Source organism: Perissodus microlepis, chromosome 1 (assembly GCF_051167445.1).
Source record: "Perissodus microlepis isolate ML-2025 ecotype Zambia chromosome 1, ASM5116744v1, whole genome shotgun sequence".
Lineage (NCBI taxonomy): Eukaryota > Metazoa > Chordata > Actinopteri > Cichliformes > Cichlidae > Perissodus > Perissodus microlepis.
In genome coordinates, this window is record NC_140461.1 from 39,698,482 (window position 1) to 39,718,645 (window position 20,164).

At 38.4% G+C, this 20,164-nt stretch overlaps 1 protein-coding gene across 1 annotated transcript in view; it reads left to right on the forward strand.

The window, feature by feature from the left end:
* Positions 1–6,876: 6,876 nt before the first annotated feature.
* The window catches only part of LOC146394270 (uncharacterized), a 62,686-nt gene continuing 49,398 nt past the window's right edge, over positions 6,877–20,164 (forward strand). The window contains exons 1-16 of the mRNA XM_084923505.1: positions 6,877–6,973; positions 7,419–7,460; positions 7,569–7,827; positions 8,260–8,374; positions 8,758–8,842; positions 11,682–11,788; positions 13,609–13,819; positions 13,925–14,050; positions 15,950–16,067; positions 16,475–16,613; positions 16,815–16,925; positions 17,068–17,137; positions 18,230–18,367; positions 18,441–18,605; positions 18,743–18,837; positions 18,919–19,045. Of these exons, the coding sequence (XP_084779631.1) occupies positions 6,898–6,973; positions 7,419–7,460; positions 7,569–7,827; positions 8,260–8,374; positions 8,758–8,842; positions 11,682–11,788; positions 13,609–13,819; positions 13,925–14,050; positions 15,950–16,067; positions 16,475–16,613; positions 16,815–16,925; positions 17,068–17,137; positions 18,230–18,367; positions 18,441–18,605; positions 18,743–18,837; positions 18,919–19,045 (1,984 nt within the window). The 5' untranslated portion in view covers positions 6,877–6,897. The remainder of the gene's footprint in view (positions 6,974–7,418; positions 7,461–7,568; positions 7,828–8,259; positions 8,375–8,757; positions 8,843–11,681; positions 11,789–13,608; positions 13,820–13,924; positions 14,051–15,949; positions 16,068–16,474; positions 16,614–16,814; positions 16,926–17,067; positions 17,138–18,229; positions 18,368–18,440; positions 18,606–18,742; positions 18,838–18,918; positions 19,046–20,164) is intronic.

Consider the following 20,164-nt stretch of genomic DNA (forward strand, 5'->3'; position numbering starts at 1 on the left):
AGTATTTAGGAACAAAGAGGCAAGTACTCAGCAAGTAGTTGCCCTAAAGCTCCCTAGTGCTGTGACTGTGATTAAATGTCCAGGTCACCAGGAAACTGACAGCTTAACAGCTAAATAAAGACAAGCTAGCTAAGTGAGCTACTCTAGGTACTCTTGTGGCAGCTTTACTTTTCTTTACGTAGCTATCAGTTTAGGAGGTATGTAGTAAAGTTTTCTATCTATAACAGCTTTTGGGACAAACATTTCAAAGTCCTTCACCAAATAAAGCAGTTGGTGACGTTGCTAAGGAGAGTGATGAGTAGGTCGATTGGGTACAAATACTAACTTTGGTACTAAGGTGCATGCAGTCACGAACTAACAGGACTAAAGCAACACTACATGGGATACTCACAGAGGTCCATAGATAAGTACTCATAAAGTGCCTGTAAAGGTACAGTGGGAACTGTGAACACAACTAATGCAGTCTGCAAGGATATTTTTCTACAGGTAGAAACAGCATCTGAATAACAGACAGAGATGCAGAGGTCCTGGAGCAGCTGCCGGCAATCTGATCACGGGTGTGAGGGGACAACGAAGTGAAACAGACTGCTCCAGACAGCCAAACAATGACACATCCAACAGCCCTTGAATCTAGTGCAGATCCTACAGCCCATGTGGAGCGATCCAGTGCCAAAACCCGCTCCTAAATGATGGAATGTGCAAGATCAACTGCTATCCATCGCAGACACTGAGCTAAATCAAGAGCAGGACCAAGTTGTCTCTAGTATTCTTCGGAGCTATGCAAGATCCAGCAGTCAAGAAGCACCAAGAGAAACTTTTCTCTGGCTCATAAAGTGGTTGAAATATGAGACTGAAAGGGGGAAACAAGTTGAGTAAAGCTTGAAGCTGACTGCAGAAACTGTCAACATTGAAGTGACATTTCATAGCCCACACTAAGAAATTTGTTTAGAAAAAGAAGCTGCACCTGACCAAGATGGACAGTGATTTTCAACTGGACAATCATATTAGGGCTACTGTCAAGTCCAGTTTTTAGGCCGCATTTTGAAATAGTAATCCATGCTTTTATTTCATCTCGTTTGGATTACTGTAATACACTATATTTTGGAGTCCAAAGTGCTGCTGCACGACTTTTAACCAGAACTCATAAAAGAGAACACATAACTCCCATCCTTGCTTCAATCCATTGGTTGCCTGTATATTCTAGAGTTCAGTTTTAACATTCTAAAACACGACTTAAAACACATTTTTACTCCTTGACATATGACACAGTATGACCCTGATTTTATTGTTTTAATCTAATGTGCTGATTTTATTGTTTTAATCTAATGTGCTGATTTTATTGTTTTATATGTAATTCTAATTATCATTTTATACTATTTTATGTTTTTGCTATTTGTGCTAATTTTATTATTTTAAATGTCATTTTAATTATGATCTTTTTTCATCTTTATTTTCTTAAACTTATTCAATTTATCATTTCTGGCATGTCAAGTGTACAGAACTGTTCTGAAAGTGCTATATAAATAAATTGCTTGCTTGCTGACCAAGTTGAAGTCCAACACTGGGAATTAATTGTTTAATTGTATTATTTTCAATTTCACATATGATGCCATATAACCCATCTTTGTATTATGTGTGTGTTGTGTGGATTAGTGTTCATGATTTTTGTTTTTCTTTGTTCATGGGGTTTTTGATGTGGTACCTCTAGGTATCACAGGAGGGAATGTTGTGGATTTTTGGATGACATGTATACCTATATAACTACATACACTATATATCTATCTGCACTGAACATATATTCTGTAACTTACACGTAGACTCTTAAGCACAAGACGATTTGCCTTAACCATAGTTTATTAAGGTGGTACAGTCACAGGGCAGTTAATGCTGTGGAGAGTTCTCCTGAATAACTCACTCTCCAGCTCTGGTGACTAACCCCCACAATACACACTCAATGTCTTTCATGCAGCACAATGAAAACATGTCTCTTAAAAAACAGTAACACTGTAACAGAGATCACAATAAAAGAAACCTCGAGCAGAACCAGGCCCATCTGCTGCTACCAGTTGGGATGAGGGTAGGAAGACAGAACATAAGACATACTGTGGAAGAGAGCCAAATATTAACAAGTAATGATTAAATGCAGAGAGGTCTATTAGCATATAGTGAGTGAGGAAGGTGACAGAAGGAGAAATACTCAATGCATCATGGGAATCCCCCAGAGAGTACACCTAATGCAGCATAACCAACGGAGGATTCAGGGTCACCTGGTCCAGCCCTAACTATATGCTTTAGCAAAAAGGAAAGTTTGAAGCCTAATCTTAAAAGTAGAGATAGTGTCTGTCTCCCGAATCCAAACTGGAAGCTGGTTCCACAGAAGAGGGGCCTGAAAACTGAAGGCTCTGCCTCCCATTCTACTTTTAAATACTCTAGGAACAACAAGTAGGCCTGCAGAGCGAGAGCGAAGTGCTCTAATAGGGTGATATGGTACTACAAGGTCATTAAGATAAGATGGGGCCTGATTATTTAAGACCTTGTATGTGAGGAGCAGGATTTTGAATTCAATTCTGGACTTAACAGGAAGCCAATGAAGGGAAGCCAAAACAGGAGAAATATGCTCTCTCCTTCTAGTCCCTGTCTTGCTGCAACACTTTGGACTGGCTTTTCAGGGAGTTTTTAGTAGTCCGAACAGTAATTAAATTGGCAACACAGATAAACAACACGAAAACACCAATGTGTGTTGTAACAGGAACAGGAAGCAATACTCTACAACAGAGGGAGCCAACACAAAATGACTTTATTCACTTTATCTAGATTAACAAAAATAAATAAACAATGACAGAAACAATTAAAAGAAGAGCTTCAGTATAAGAGCTTCAATATACTCATGTCTGGCTGATAGTGATGTGCGATACCACTGATTTCCTTTCCGATCCGATACCAAGTAATATTCAGGGTGGTATCGACGATACTGATCCGATACTTTGTACAAAAACTTATTTTATTTATTGTATCTCAAATTATAGCATCGTAATGAGTACAGGACATCAGATTACTTGTTCTTATCACTTAATAATGCAGAGTTCATCATATAGAAATAAAAAACCTGAAGTTGTGCTATTTGAACACGTTGCCCTCCTGCAGCACTAAAGGACTCCGTGAGAGACGTCTGTCTCGCCCCAGCAGCACCTGTCCCTCTCCTCCTCTTCAGTTCGTCTCAACATACGCTCGTCATATTCTGCGATATGATTTACTCTGAGATGTTTGACAAGGTTAGTGATGTTGCCACAACCATACATGCCAACCCTCCCGATTTTTCTGGGAGAATCCCAAATTTCAGTGCCCCACCATTCTCCCGAATTTCTCCCGATTTTCCACCCGGACAACAAAATTGAAAAACCATATGGCAGAATTCATAGCGCGGCCCAGCCAATTCCAGTTTCCAACAATGGCGGCAGCGACTTAGTTTTAATATTACTCTTATTTCTCTTTCTGCGTCGCAAAAAACCTTTTAACATATGTAGCTGTGTGAACTTCAAATATCTGAGCCGACACATCGTCTTCAAACCCCCGCGGTCTTTCACCACTCGGGTTAAACATGATATATAAGTCACTTTGATAACTTAAAAATGTTTTTGTTTGGCTTTTTCAGTGTTGTATTTGTTCGTGAGTAAATCGGTTTGGCTGAGATTAAAGTTATTAGATTAGATTAAATTAAATTTAACTTTATTAATCCCTCGGGAGGGTTCCTCCGGGTTTTCACACAGCTGAATAAACGTCAAACAGAAAATGATTAAACAAAGTGTGAGACGGTCCAGAGTTTACGTCAGTGCCCGGTTATATTTTAGATAGCAAGGAGCAGACGGCAGAGTTTCACTCCACCGAGGGAGCTCGTGACGTGCTACCCGGCTTCCTTTAGACCGCGAAGGCCGGGTCCTCAGGTGGAAGCAGCCTCTGAATTTGGACACCCCCGCTGTTTCCGGGCCGGCCAATAATAACGGTGACATTTAACGTATTTTATCCGATAAATAAACACTGTAAAATGTATTTATCCCCCCCCCCCAACAGCCCCTTTGAATGTCTCCCTAATTCTGAGGTCTCAAGGTTGGCAAGTATGGCCACAACATCTCACTTTTTTTGCCACATGTATCGCAAACCACGTCTCAGCTGTTTGTGGAGGTAAAATACATCCGCACAATTACGCTCAGCCATTGTTGTGAGTGCGCACGCCAAGGGGCTGCGAGACATTTATACAGCCGTATTTCGCACATGACTATGAAAGGCGGAAGAGGAAGTAGTTCCTTTGAATGTAGACAATCCGAATGTTATAGTTTCTTTCCACTGTGTTCCTGTTAATGATAAACTACAAATTTACCCTAAATTACTAAAATATCGATATTTTAATGTGAGAATCGATTCTAGAACATAAATGATTGGTATCGGAGGAATCGATATTTCAGGATCGATCCGCACATCACTACTGGCTGACCTTATATGAAGAAGAAGTAAAAGGATCTTAAAGATGATCACAATGACTGTCAAATTTATCAAGAAAAAGTCTAAATAAACAGCTGAAATTACAATAAAAAAGGAATTCTCAGGAATTCTCTGAATGCAACAACATATTTTTTTCTGTGAGTTAATTAATGGCATGTGAACTTTTAATAATACCATCTCTAGTGACACAACCTACACACTCTAGTTAGAAAAGAAAGTGAGTTTATTAAAAATAGACCACAGGATGCATATCCTGGACTGGGTTAGCTGAGTCACTGTCACTTATTTACACAGGGTTCCCACATTAAGTCCAAAATCCTTCTCCTCCTTAAAGCAACACTCGTCATGTTTGCACCTGAACAATGTGCCATATTGTGTTATCTTTTTTCTAAGTGAGGGGTGTGGACCGTTAGATATTGCAGTATCTTGCAAACTGAAAAACCCACTGATAAAAAATCACTGAAAGTGCAACATAGTAAGGTTTGCTATTATTTACTACCATAAAAAGTTGTTATTCAGAAACATGTGGGTGATAAAGTTTATTTAAAATTCCCTGGTAAAATTCAGCAGGCTTAATAGGCTATTAAAACTTCCAATGTCATTAAAACATTATTTAATGAGGTTGACAGCAAAAATATAAAATTAATAAATTTTGGCTTATTTCAAAGTGACCTATGCTGCAGCTCTACACCAGATATTCCTCCACCTGAGAAATCCCACCCTTCTTACAATGTATTACTACTACTGCTGCAGATTTTTTTTCTGCATGTGACCAGGTGACTGATGCTACTGCTGTTATGAGGTTCACTGTTATCTGTGGATTTAACCAATTGACATGAACATCATCTAAGGAGATATTACATGAGCCATCAGAACAGCATTCCAAGCCCTAGCCAGTAAAAAGTGAACAGCATCACTGATCTAAATTTAAATTGGCAACTGCTGCCCTCAACACTGTAAAAATTTGAAAAATAACATTTTGACTATAAAAACAGCAACCATTACATTTGACTGTTAAGTGTTTTCTTGAAAGAAAACTCTATTTTTGATCTGTGTACTGTTGTTTTATAACCTGTTTGAGACAGATGGACCTCTATATAGGATGATTCAAATCAGACAGTATGTGGACAGCCAGCTGTCCAGGGGTCAGTTGACATGTTGTATATCCATGACAAAACTGTGTACCGATTTATCATAAAACAAAATGTGGTGCAGTCTTCTAGCTTTCATTACTAGCGAAGGACTTACCTTTATCTTCCACTGTTAGCTGGGCTAAATGTTTACTTGCACACACTAGTGCAGAAAGTACCATAAAGAACTCATCTCTGCATTTTCTGTTGAAGCATATCCTATTTATTTGCTTTAAGAACTTTTGGGTTACTTTTGGAATATATGTTGGGAACATATTTTGCACTATGAAGCACTGCCCAATCGGTCTTGGAGCATTTGGCTGAATCTGAGCGGAGATTTCACCCTCCTACTTCTAACAGCACTCAAATCATCAATAGAGACCAATGATGCAGTTCCACATGTCTGTGCCTTAATTTTACCTTCACTATGTTTTGAAAACTGATGTGGTAGATTTAAGATTATAAGCTGTGCTTTTTCTTTTCCATAGTTTTCTCTTCCCACCCTTGATTTTATCTGTCCAAATAATTCTCGAACAACCTTCACTTGATTTAAGGTCTGTACTTTAGTCATACCTTTATTGTCTGATTCAAATTCTCGGTGGTGTCCAGAGACAAAAATGACTAAAATGAGTCATTTTCGAAAGATATGGACTGAGCTGTATATGATGGCAAAATGTATGGCACCAGTAATTAAATTTTCTTATCTACAGACATTCCAAAAACAGTTGTATCAGCGAGAATGCTACTACTTCTAAAAAGGTGCATCTACATTATGCAGTTTAGAATGTATATTCTGTATTAGATGTTTGGGTGATTGGGTTAATGTTAGGAGCAAAGCATGGATCAGTATTGTATTCCAGGTGTTGTTAAGCTTAGTTTAACTTGTTTCATGTCAGAACTGACTTTTTCAATACCAGATAATTATTTTAGTTGTTAACCAAATAGCACAGATAAACTATTTAAACCGTTAGACCAATTCGGTTTCCCCTCTGTTTTCTGGCTTGTTCATGTCTTAGTGCACTGAAAGTCAAGCAATGCCAGGACTGTAAACATCAGAACCTCCTGTTTTTATATAGTTAGTTGGAAGTATATAGAGTGAAGAAGCTGCTCGGTATGGTGGTGGGGATGATGTTTGCTGAGTAAACATACTTGATGATTTGCTTCAATATGAAATATGATGCAATGTAGCTCCACCTTCAGAGGCGCATTATAAAGGAGCTTGTTCCCCAGGTGAATCCTATCGTCTGTAGTGTTAGTCCTCCTGACCAACATGGGGGCCAAAGGGCTTGAATTGATATCATGGCTCATCTATCTGACGCTGATAGTCGACTCACTTACTCAGAATGGTAAATGATGTGCTGGAAATATTATAATTTCACACTCAATGGATGTGCTATAAGATATTGGGAAGAGGACAGAGAGTCATATTTACTTTAATCATTCATGTGAATCCCAATTGATGATGTAAATTTAGATACATTATATCATGCTTGGGTTGGTTTATATAGAATTTATTTCATAGCTTCAACACTTCAGCTAATTAAGGCATATTAATTAGAAACTGTAATGCAGTTTGCTGCAGACAATCTTGGTTAAATCTACTGAAGCAATTTCTGGTGTTAAAGAGTACATACGGATCTGGGATATCTGCAACAGTTAACTGTCTTGGCAATCTTCAGTTTGAGTATTGGAGTTTAATATCAGTGAATTGTCAGTTGATACTATTATCCTATGAAATTTCTAATTTCCTACATCTAAATTAATAAATACCTTTTTTTGTCTTTACTACAGTGACCACTGCTCCTTCTACAAACACACTGACCATGACTTCAGGTAAGTTTGCAAATGTCCAATATGGTTATTTTTTCTTCAGGTCTTCATGTAAATTTAAAACGATTTCTCAAAAAGAATTTGTAATTTATTAATTTATTAATTTTATAGCTAATGCATCCCACATTGGCCGAGTGTGCACAACTTGGGGATACTATCACTTCAAAACCTTTGATGGCGATTTCTTCCAGCTGAATTCGAGTTGTAACCATGTCCTTGCAATACAATGCAAGGGCAGCTATGAAAACTTTAATATCCAGATGCGGCGGCGCTTAGTTAACAACATCCCCACAATCAGCAAAATCATCATGATGCTGGAAGGATCTGAGGTGGAGCTCTCTAACAACTCAGTGCTTGTCAATGGCAAGATGTAAGTTCGGGAAAGACCTATCAACTATACTGACATTTTTCCAAGAATATTTCAGTAACTTTAACTACTATATATTCAGGGGGGTGCAGGAGTCAGAATCCAATATCAAACGTAGGTCCAATTGTATCTGTTTACATTTTCAGCATTGTACCATCTTAATATGAGATTTATTCTGCTTTAATGACAGCAGCACTCAACCTAAATGTAAGCATCCGCTGCAACCTGAAAATCTACAATATCCCTCCATAGGACACTATCTTGTTTCAAATGCTCAAACAAAGCCCTAGTAATATTCTGTGGCATTGGGGTTAGGGGTCTGTCTGGTCTGTTAATGACTGATTTGTATAACTAAAGAGCAGCAGTACAAGGGTAATGTGAATTTGTTTTAATTTTTACACTCATTTTTAAAATATCACTCTTTGTTTGCACCAGGGAATCTCTTCCATTCAGTAAATCAGGAGTGACTGTCAAGGGGACCGCATCTAGTATCTCTGTTGAAGCTAATCTGGGAATAAAGGCAATCTGGAACCTGGACGACTCCCTTGATGTATGAAGCCTTCTCTCACATACAAAAATAAATTATCTGACTGACTGTTTATTGGAGATAAATTATCAGGATTTGAGGAGAGGGACGTCGCCTCCAAATATGCTCCTTCCGATTCTTATCTATATATGACCCCTTAGTTCTACAAGCTGTTTGTTCTCGTTTTCAATTTTATACCAGCTTTCTAAATCTTTTGAGGTCACAAATCATTGTTTAGATCCTGCTATTCAGATGATCTCAGAATGCAGACAAATTGTCATGTGAATGTCCTATTTTAACCTTTTAATGGATTACAAGGAAAGAATGCCATATATTGGAGTTCAATTAATATTGTCCTGTCTTGTGTTTTTGCCAGTTACCTATTGTGTAATTGATTATCTTCACAGATTGAAATAGATGAGAAATATCGGACTCAGACATGTGGACTGTGTGGAAACTTTGATGGCATATCCAATGAATTCCTGAATGATGGTAAGATAATTGTAATATTTCAGGAGGTAGTCTAATGTAGTCTGTAGTTATTATAACACAAACTGCAAATAACGTGCATGTACCCTGTAATTACGTACAATTTGCAGGCAACAAGTCAGGGTTTTGCAGAAAACAATGACACAATTACATCGCAAGTACCCCATACTTTCTGGGGCCCAGGCCTTATTATGGAGTGAATAAGGTGTAAGTGCCCTGTAATTACGTGTAGTTTGCATCCAACAAGTCAGGTTTTTGCATTTTTTTTTTTTTTTTTTAGAATTACACCGTACCCTGTACTTTCTGGGGTGCGGGGTGTATTTTGGAGTCACATAATCTCGTCTAACTTCTATGTATTTTACAGGGAAAGAGGTGTAAATTGTACTGTAAGTAATTTTAAGAATCCTGCTAAGTAAATACTGAGTAAGTATTACTTACTCAGTAAGTACTGATTACATAAGTAGTTTTGTGCCTAATGGATGCTTCATTATTCAACTCTCTTTATATATTACATATAAAATGATACATAGATAAACACTTTTCTTCATTTCTTATTTGAAATCATACATTGATATTTACAGTCATAGCATAGGCTAGCATAGGCTCGTCTGTGCCTATAATAATGGAAACAATGTGAGTTGTTTTCATTAAACTTTAATTAAAAACAAGGACATGAAACTATTCCTTAACCCTTAAAATATTAGCTTTAGAAATACATTAGCAGACAAAACAATACTTACACTCTGAAACACATGATATTTGCAAGTTTTTTTTTCTTTTCAGTTTGGAAAATGTCTTTTACTTTGTGAACAAATGTCCAAAAATGACCTCAGACTGTTAAAAATGAAAAAGTGTGGACATGGCTTTTGTGTATAATATTTTACAAGACAGCAAGACAGATAGTGCAATAACTTCCTAAATATATATATTTTTTTAATGTATTGCACTCACTGTACCTCAACAGTGATATATGTGACAGGGTTGTCTTGTTCACACTGTCATACTTAAGTGTCTCTTGAACAGTTTCACAGCTTCTGGTGTCTTTTCACAATACATTTGTACCTGTGCATTAAGTGATCAAGGGCAGTCTCTAAAAGAAGAAAGACAAATTAAACACATTCAGTCTGTTTAAAGCTGTGTTGAAATGTCTGAGTATAGTTAAGGTCCAGTTATTATCATTTTTTAAACAAAGCAAAGACATGTACATAAAGTTTTAGCATTTTACAAACAGGGGAAAAACATTCCAGACCATTAGCTTGGAAAACCACACCTACTGATAACGCTGCTGTTCCGCTTCACAGTCCTTCCAGATCCTACAATGAAATAATCAGGAGGAAAACCATTTTGAGAGAAAACCAAACAAGAAAATAAAATAAAACAAGAAAATCTTTTTTTTGAAAAGAATGATTAGGGTGACATATAGGATAAGATAAGATAAACCTTTATTAGTCCCACACTTGGGAAATTTGTTTGGTCATGGCAGAAAGGGGACAGTACAAAGTTACAAGCAGCAAAAAATAAGAAAAACAATAGCATAGAATAAGATAAAATAAAATAAAATAACATACTATATGAAATAAAATAAAATACTGTGTTGCATCGGGAAATTACACTAGTATTACATAAAAAATATATAAATGAAATGGTTGTCATTTCTACACACCTAAAAATGAACAAATAACCTTTTTTGAAATAAAGTAAACAAACTAGGTGGAACAATTATTTTTATGCTTTTTATACATTTATTTTAAGGTGTTGTTTGAATAAACTATTCTTATAAATACAAAAACTGTAAATACATGTGAATGCCAATTTTTGTATAATTTTTATTGTATTTAGGTGACTAAAGAAAGACTAATAAAATAAGTATTAAGTATTGATTAACACATTTCCTACAGGTTACCCGCACTTTAGTCGCAGGTCTTACAGTCTATAATTGTGTCATTGTTTCCTGCAGAAAGAATGACTTGTTGCCTGCAAATTGCACGTAATTACAGGGTACACAAGGGGGGGGACGTTGCCCCACTCTCAAGTTGTGGAGATCAAGTATCCTTAAGCAAGATGGACATGCTCATAAGGCAGAGACGTTACACTTTGTGAGCATGGAATAAGCTGAGAGAGAGGAGAGAAATAGCCTTTTTTTTGTCCCTTTTAATGATCTCTAGATTTGACAAGTCAGTCACTGTTCACCTTGCTTGTCCTGAGAGAACACCACTGGTAATATTTCTTTTAATGTTAGCAACAACTTTTCAAAAAAGTTCACAGTCATTCAGAAGTAAAGACAGGGAGGAGCTCCACTCTATGAAAGACTACAAAGGCAAATAGTTCAACAATTCTCTGTGCACAAATGACAGTCAACAATATGGAATAGTTGCGGTCTTCAGCCCCTTTTCAAAAGCGTGCACACTGAAAATAGGCATAATTGTGTAGCAGAAATGATTGCATGGGTTTTCAAAACCATTTGTCACTGACCACCATTAGTTGCTGCATCCATAAATGCAATTTTAAAGGATCCTGAAATGCTTGGGTTTGATGAAAAAAAAAAAGTGAATTTCTTTTTGAAAAAATCTTGGCTACATGGGGATTAGTGCACATTGGAAACGTCTTAGCTTACACATCTACGAGGGCCCCTATAATACTGAATTATATTTATTAGATTTGGAGCAACATATGCTGTCATCCAATTAGCATAATTTTCCACATTTTTAAATAGCATAGTTCTGTACTGAAAGTCTAGATGCAGACCTGTGACCTTTTTGGTTCATTATGAAATAGAATACGTAATGAAGAAGCCCCCCAATAAGCTTAATGATCATTTTATTGTGACTGTGCTGTACTACAGGAACCCCACTGTCTGTGGTGGACTATGCTGAGACCTGGAAGATAAATGGCCCCACAGAGTACTGTGAGGAGACTGACAACAACCCAGTCCCGAGCTGTGGTGATAAGGTGAGTCTTCACTATTTCTCATTTTCAACACTGTTAAATTAAATTCAGTTTTAATTATACAAAATCAATAGGTGCTTTATATTGTAAGTTTAAGAGCCTACAGTAATATGGAGAAACTCCAATAATCAGATGACTGCCTGAGAGCAAGTACTTGGTGACAGTGAGAAGAAAAAGCTCCCTTTTTAACAGGAAGAAACCATTAGCAGGGTCAGTCATCCGGCCTCACCTTGGGGGTGAGGGGCAGAAGACGACATAAAGACACACTGTGTAAGAGGGCCAGAGATGAATAATGACTAATGATTAAATGAAGATTGGTGTATAAATATTTGGGGGCGACCGTGGCTCAGGGGGTTGGGAAGCGCATCTGTAACCGGAAGGTCGCCGGGTTTGATGGGCTCGATCCCCATGCTCTCTGTCCCGTCCTTGGGCAAGACACTTCACCTACCGCCTACTGGTGTTGGCCAGAGGGGCCGATGGTGCGATATGGCAGCCTCGCTTCTGTCAGTCTGCCACAGGGCAGCTGTGGCTACAACCGTAGCTGCCTCCACCAGTGTGTGAATGTGAGAGTGAATGAATAGTGGAATTGTAAAGCGCTTTGGGTGCCTTGAAAAGCGCTATATAAATGCAATCCATTATTATTATAAAAACATAATGGGTAAAAGAGGTGAGTGAAGAAACAGTGTATCATGGAAAGCCACCAGCAGCCTAGGCCCAATGCAGGATAGCAAAGGGAAGATTCAATTTTAAATTTGACTCTGGATTTAACAGGGAGCCAATGAAGATAAGCTGGTATTGGAGAAATATGTTATCTGATTCTTTACCCTGTCAGTACTCTTACTGCACTGTGTGTGAACTAGTTTCTATCTGAATTGAGAAGCAGGAAATTAGAGGTCATTAAGTTCTTTATATCTTACAGACATTCTTGTAGTTTAACTAATGCTATCTTCACTAAAACTGTTATTGTGATGACAAGTAGTTATACTATTTATACAGTCTACAGAAAACAACAAATAAACATCAAGGTTAAAGTAAGAGTGCCACTGTGAAACAGTGCAACATGTTATATATACACCTGTGATTAAAAATACAAAGAAAAGTAAAAATGAATTTAAGTAAAAGCAAAACAGTAACAGTAAGACAGAGACTATTTAAGAGAGTAGTGCAAATCAGTGCAAATCAATAATATAAATGCATTATAACACAGTATAAATCTAAGAACAATAGCTGCATTAAAGACATTTGTGTGTTATCATATGCCTGACAGATGTTGTCACCTGGCACAGAATGAAGAGTTATTATACAGGTTTATGAAGGATTGTAAAAATTATTTCGTGGGTTGAATTAGTCTGTGGGAGAAGGTCTGCTGGGTTAGGGTTAAGTAAACACACTCTTACTACTATACTCCGCACTTCTGAGGCAGCTGCAGTGCAATATTAATAGTATTATAGTATATAGTATATATATATATAGTATTATAGTACTCATACCCCTTAAACTTTTGGAAATGTTGTCACCTTACAACCACAAACCAAAATGTTTCATCAAGATTTTCTGTGATAGACCAATACAAAGAATCTCATAATTGTGCAGTGGTATGGAAATGATGCACGGTTTTCAAAATTTTAAGCAAATAAAAATCTGAAAAGTGTGACATGTTTGTGGTTGTAAGGTGACAAAAATGTGAAAAAGTTCAAGGGGTATGAATACTTTTTCAACGCACTGTTATTGTAAACTCAAACAGATGTTACCTTGCTACCTTGAGGCTTCAAACTGTAGGCTTCTAAAAATGATTTTTTTTAACTGACTGACTTCTTTTTCAGCAATTCTGTGACCAGACTTTCTCCAGTGATCCCTTTGTTGATTGCCAAAACATTCTTGACGTGGAATCCTTTAGTAAAGCCTGTATGGTGGACACGTGCAACTCTACAGACGACACTACTTTTGTCCTCTGCAAAACACTTTCAGAGTTCTCCAGACAGTGCATCCATGCAGGTGGCAAACCCCAAGAATGGAGGAACGATACATTTTGCTGTAAGGGTGCAACATTTACAGTTCTGGGTCTCCATCATAGGCAGTGTTTTTTTCCTTATACTTTGCAAAATTCTTTAATTGACATTGAAAAACTTTTGTCCACAGACAAGAAATGTCCATACAACATGGTGTTCTTGGAATGTAGCAGTTCATGTCCTGACAGCTGTTCCACCCCTCAGGCCAGCCAGACATGTGACAGCCACTGTCATGATGGCTGCAGCTGCCCTGCTGGTATATCCACACTCCTTTTGCACTCCATCTCTTGCTTTCTGTCTCTCAGAGAGAAAACAATTGCAAAGTATTCTGGGCAATCGCGGCCAGGTTGTTCACACAAAACTAAAACTGCATAATTCGGATCTCAGATGTCGGAACTCGGGAGCCACGTTGCTCCTGAGTCAGCACATCCCTTTAATGAAGTCAGAAGATAAAAAAAAAGCAGGATTTGTTTTGCTTCTTGGATTGAGCCATTCATGCATCACTAGCAATATAGCATAATACCTCTTTTGTGCTTAAAAACACCATGGTATCACATTTATGATAGAACCTGATCAGCACTCTGTGTATGGATTATTTAGCAAGTCACAATTAGATAGCAGTGGCAGTACAGATTAAAAGTTTCACCACTGTTTATGTTCACTGCCACCATCTTTGATTTTTAACTCAGGGTTGGTAGGGTTGCTCCAATTTTTTATTTTATTTTATTTTTTTTTTGAGTTTTTGGATTTTCTGAGTTGAGGTGGCATTCCAGATAAATATTCTGACTGGGAACTTGAAATACAATGTACCACACATATCCAACAGATAAAGATTGTTTTATGGTCCCACAATTGTGTCCATCAGCAGACACGATTTCAGTAGGACAGAGAGGGGAGAGAGTTTCGACCACACACTACTTTGCATTCTGCCAAATGTTGATTGGTTGACAAGTGGACCAGAAGAGAGAAGGGGATGACAACAGTAAAAAAAAACCCAAAAAACCCCCTACATGTAGTGATATTTGAGACCTTTCCCAAATAGCAAAATTGGTATGGTCCGGATCTGGCCCACACAATTTGCTTACACATGACCTACATACCACAAAGAATGACGGCCCTTTGGGGGCCCAGATCCGGTTTGCCAGAGGTGGCCTACACATGGGCCAGCACATGGCCAGTTGCAGACACACTGGTGGCCCTTTGCTGGCCCATGTGTGGAGTACTGTTCGGACAGTGATCCTTGTATAACATTTTTCACATGTCTCAGATTACTCAAAGTGCTCTAGACAACATGCCGCATTCACCCAACCACACACTTTCTCTTAACTGAGTGCTTCCTAACTACATCCACACCCACGACATGCAGACTGGAGGAGCCAGGGATCGAACTACTAACCTTCCGATCAATAGGTGACCTGCTCTACCACCTGAGCTACAACCACCTGCTGGTATAGATGAGTAAACCCTCACTAGGTTTTGGATAAAGTGTACACTCACAAATCTGTCAAACCTGCATTTGAAACGTTGGCTACCATAGTAGTATAGTATTGCAACATGGCATTTGGGTCTTCTAACTAAAATGGGAAAATAGAAACATAAATAGTGCCATCATTGCCAGACCTGGCCCACATCTGGTTGACATACACCCTGCCATAACAACCGTCGGTCAGAAGTGCCAGCTTGATGCCAGATCCCGGCCAGAGCTGTTTTCTATGGGCCTGGGCCACATAAACCAAACCATAATCGGGCCAGATATGGCATGCCATCACATAAACAGTGACGTCATTGCCAGACCTGGCGCACATCTGGTTGACATACATTCTGCCATGACACCACTCAGTCAGAAGTGCCAGCTTGATGCCGGATCCGGGTCAGGCCTGTTTTAAATAGATAAATATGAAGGCATGCCAGCTCGGACGTCGCCCGGATCAACAAGGTCCACGTCAGGTGTTGAGGAACCAGGGCACCCTGACGAGAAGTGGGCTACTGGAACAAGAAGTTCCAGTAGCCCACTGGAAGTTGGGCAAGAGATGAAAACAGGGCGTTGTTGGAATGCTACTATGCAAGTAACCCTGGTGGAAGGGGTTACATGAATAGGATGAGGGACCTATGGATATATATAAAAAAATATATATTTTTTGCCTCTCTTTCTCAGGGATGGTCTTTGATGACATTGGTAACAGCGGATGTATCGCAGTCTCTCAGTGTCCATGTCTGCACAACAACGAAATCTACAAGCCAGGAGAGTCCTACTCGCACCACTGTGGATCCTGGTAAAATGAATTTGTGCCACTTTGTTGCAGTGTTAAAAAAAATGGAAATAAAACATTTTTATTGTGTATGTGATACTAGAAATGGTAAAGACATGAATCTAAGAGTACCTTTGATAGGATGATTAAGTGTTAAATCCATTTCTAAGTTACACAATTACAATCTCCCACAAAATTATTGTGTACGTTGGAGGTACTGCAAGTAAGAATGTTTTAGCAGTCTCCTCACATTTACAGTTTGTACATTTATGTGACAATTTTACCTTTTTAAACTTTCACAAAAGTTAGTGAGTTTATTTTAAGACATAGTAGAAAAATGTAATGCAGTGTGTTACTAAAGCAGTTATATGAATATTTGACCATATTAATAATTTTTAATACGTAAATGAAATGTGTGTGTGTCTTGACAGTGTATGTGAAAGCAGTCAGTGGAGTTGTACAGAGACAAACTGTCCAGGAATCTGTTCTGTCAAAGGAGGAGCTCATATTAACACCTTTGATGGAAAAGTCTACACATTTCATGGCGATTGCTCCTATGTTCTAGCTAAGGTGATATTCACTGCTAGTCCTTCTCCACATACACATAACAGCAGCATCTTAAACCGGATGCACCATCAGAAAATAATATGCTAATATAATAATATGATTTGAGTACATACATGTGTAGTGTAACGTATCTAATGCAAAGTTCCAATTTTTTTATTTTTTTTTGGTGACTGATTACATGTTTTGTTTTGATGTGCGCTGCAGGACAGTAATGGTTTGTCCTACACTGTGCTGGTGGATCTGGTCAAGTGCGGGCTAAGTGACACAAAGACTTGCCTCAGAACTGTAACTTTGGCCTTAGGCAGCAATTCTGTGGTAAGCTGCAGGCATAAAAACATCATCATTACTCCTTGTGTCTGAAAAAAATCCAGATCTCGCAAAATTTTGTGCTTTTTCTCACCAATAAGAATTTGCAAATCCTGGTGTGTCTAAAATGTGTCTTTCTGCAAAATGACAGGTTGTTAAAGTTCAGGCATCTGGGCAGGTCTATGTGAACCAGATTCATTCTCAGCTTCCACTGTTTACAGGTAAGTTATCTCACATTTCACTGTCCACATATAGTAAACACATCTTCTTAATATAATGATCATAGTGTATGTATGCATATTTTCTCAGTAATAAATGTTTTTAAAAAAAACACCCATTCATCCATCCATTTTCTTCTGCCTCCTGCCTTCTTCTGACCACGGGTTGAGGGTTTTCCAGCCTAAGCAGAGAAACCTAAGCCTCCTTCTCCCTATCCCCCTTCTCCAACCTATCCAAAGGAACGCCAAGGTGTTCCTGGGCCAGCAGACAAATGTAATCTCTCCAGTGTGCCTACCCCATCAGCCTCCTGCCAGTAGGGAGCCCAGCCACTCTTTGGAGAAAGCAAATTCTATCTGCAGTCGCATTCTTTTGTTCACTACCCAAAGCTGGTGACTACGGGTGAGGGTAGGGACATAGATCAACCAGTAAATCGGCAGCTTTGCTTTCACACTAAGCTCTCTCTTCACCACGAAAGACCGGTGTACTGCAGCGGCAGCCCGCTTCTGTCTGCTTCCTCCAAAGTCCCCACAGGCTAACCTGTGGACACCTTCAGCTTGAAAGCTCCCTTTGCTCAGGTGTCTACAATCTGGTTAAAGGATTACCACCATGACAGGCACCACCTCGCAGCCGCAACTTTTTGCAGCAGCCTCAACAATGGAGATGCTGAACATTGTTCATTCAGACTCAATGTTCTCAGCCTACCTTGGAAAGCTGCCACCTCACAGACAGAGCCTTCTGTCAGGCAGTCCCAACGCACCCTCACTATAGGTTTATTAGAAATCCAAGTACTTATATAATCATTCAATGATCCCGCTGCTAATGCATTCTTTGTTTGCTTTTATTTTATGTGACATTCAATTTGTCTTACTTGACAATTTATCACAGGTAAATTGAACGTGCTTGAACGTGACTTTCAATTTACATAAGCTAAGGGCCAGCAAAATTTGTAATAAAGAATTGGAACAAAAGCACCACACTCATTAGTTGTATTTATTTATTTTTTAGAGGGGAAATGCTATCTGCATCATTGACGTTTGTATGTTTGTGTTTGAATTAATTGCTACAACATTTTTCATGTCTTCTGACCTCTACAGCTGATCTGAGAGTCTTTAAGCCATCTTCCTTCTACATCCTTGTAAGCACCACAGTGGGCATACAACTGATGATTCAGCTGTCTCCCATAATGCAGGTGTTCATTTCAGCTGACAAGTCACTCACAGGAACCACCTCTGGTATGTCTCCACATTATTGTTAGTGTCTGGAACGTCTGGAATCTGTGTAACTGTGGAACATCTTATTTGAAAGGTTTATGTGGAAACTTCAACGACATAATGAGTGACGACTTTAGAGTGACAAGTGGGCTGGTGGAAGGCACTGCTGCTGCATTTGCAAATGCATGGAAAACCAGAGCCAGCTGCCCAGACATTATATCACATTTTGGAGACCCTTGTAACAACAACATCCTCACAGGTACAGATAAAACTCCTGTATTATTATGTTTTATCTTATAAAAGTTATTATGTTATACTTCCTTGCTGTTTTTCAAGATTTTATTAAACAACAGATGATATATAACAAGTTTAATTCTGAATGTTTCTGTGTTTTAGAGAAATATGCTGATTTCTGGTGCTCCAAATTAACTGACCCCGAGGGAGTGTTTGCTCCCTGCCATGCTGTCGTTAGCCCCAGCACATATAAAGATGTAGGTCTGTACATGCAAAGTTTTAATGAGAACTTTGCAGCTGAACTCTTGTTAATCGTTTCACGAATACTCTTTTGACAGAACTGTATGTATGACACCTGTAACTGTGAAAAAAGTGAGGACTGCATGTGTGCTGCAGTTTCCTCATATGTCTATGCCTGCTCAGCAGCAGGAGTCCACATCAGTGGCTGGAGGAAAACCATCTGTGGTAAGTAAAACACTAAGCATCCTTAAAAAGAGAAACACGGATTCAAATAACAAATTTATCCGAAAATGTTCTCTTTCAACTGCTGCTGTGTCCAGTTTTCAGTCCACAGGCATAATTTTACATTCAAAACATAGGACCATTTGTCTTCTTCTTCTTGACATGATGTGCCAATGCTCACTGAAGCACATTGTATTTTTAGTGAGGGGGTTTTCTCAACAACAGGACTGAACCCTTTTTTTTTTAGATTGGCCCCACAACCAAATTTTTAATTCAATTTAATTCAATTCAGTTTTATATTGTAAGTGCCAAATCACAACAAGAGTCACCTCAAGGTGCTTTTTATTGTAAGGTAGACCGGATTGGAAATGAAAATCCTACAATAATACAACAGAGGACAAAATAACAATCATACGACCCCCTATGGGCAAATGCTTTGGCGACAGTGGGAGGGAAAGACTCCCTTTTAATAGGAAGAAACCTCCAACAGAACCAGGGTCAGGGAGGCACAGCCATCTGCCGTGACTGGTTGAGGTGAGGGGCGGAAGACCGGACAAAAGACATGCTGTGGTAGAGCAGCAGAGATTAATGATTACTAATGATTAAATGCGGAGAGACCCACTGTTATGTCGAAGAAGTCCTTGGTCCTTATTTTTAAAAAAGTATTATGATATGAGTTATGGTTTTGTATTTGGAAGCAGTTTATTGACAGGTTCAAAAAGGGAAATTTAACAGCAATTTCCCACAGACTGATTCTATACCAGCAATAAATGTATGAGAATAATAGGTCATTCTGATTTGTTGATTACACTTTAGGTCTATTTTTCATTTGTGGATTCGAATTTGGATCATTAAAAATTAACTTTTTAAAACTTACTTTAATCAGTCCCTGTCTTTAAATTTTTGTTTAAATATCATTTCAAGAACATCAAATAAAGAGCTTTTTTAAAAATAAAAACCCTCAAACATGTGAAAATATGCTGGCTTTTCATTTAAGATCCTTGAGTCTAAACATTAAGTCATCTACAGTTTTTTTAATTCACTTTTTAAATGTAATAATGCAATGTATCAGTTTTCGCATCAATTTCAGATAAACATTCATTATTCGTCAGCTTATTTGGA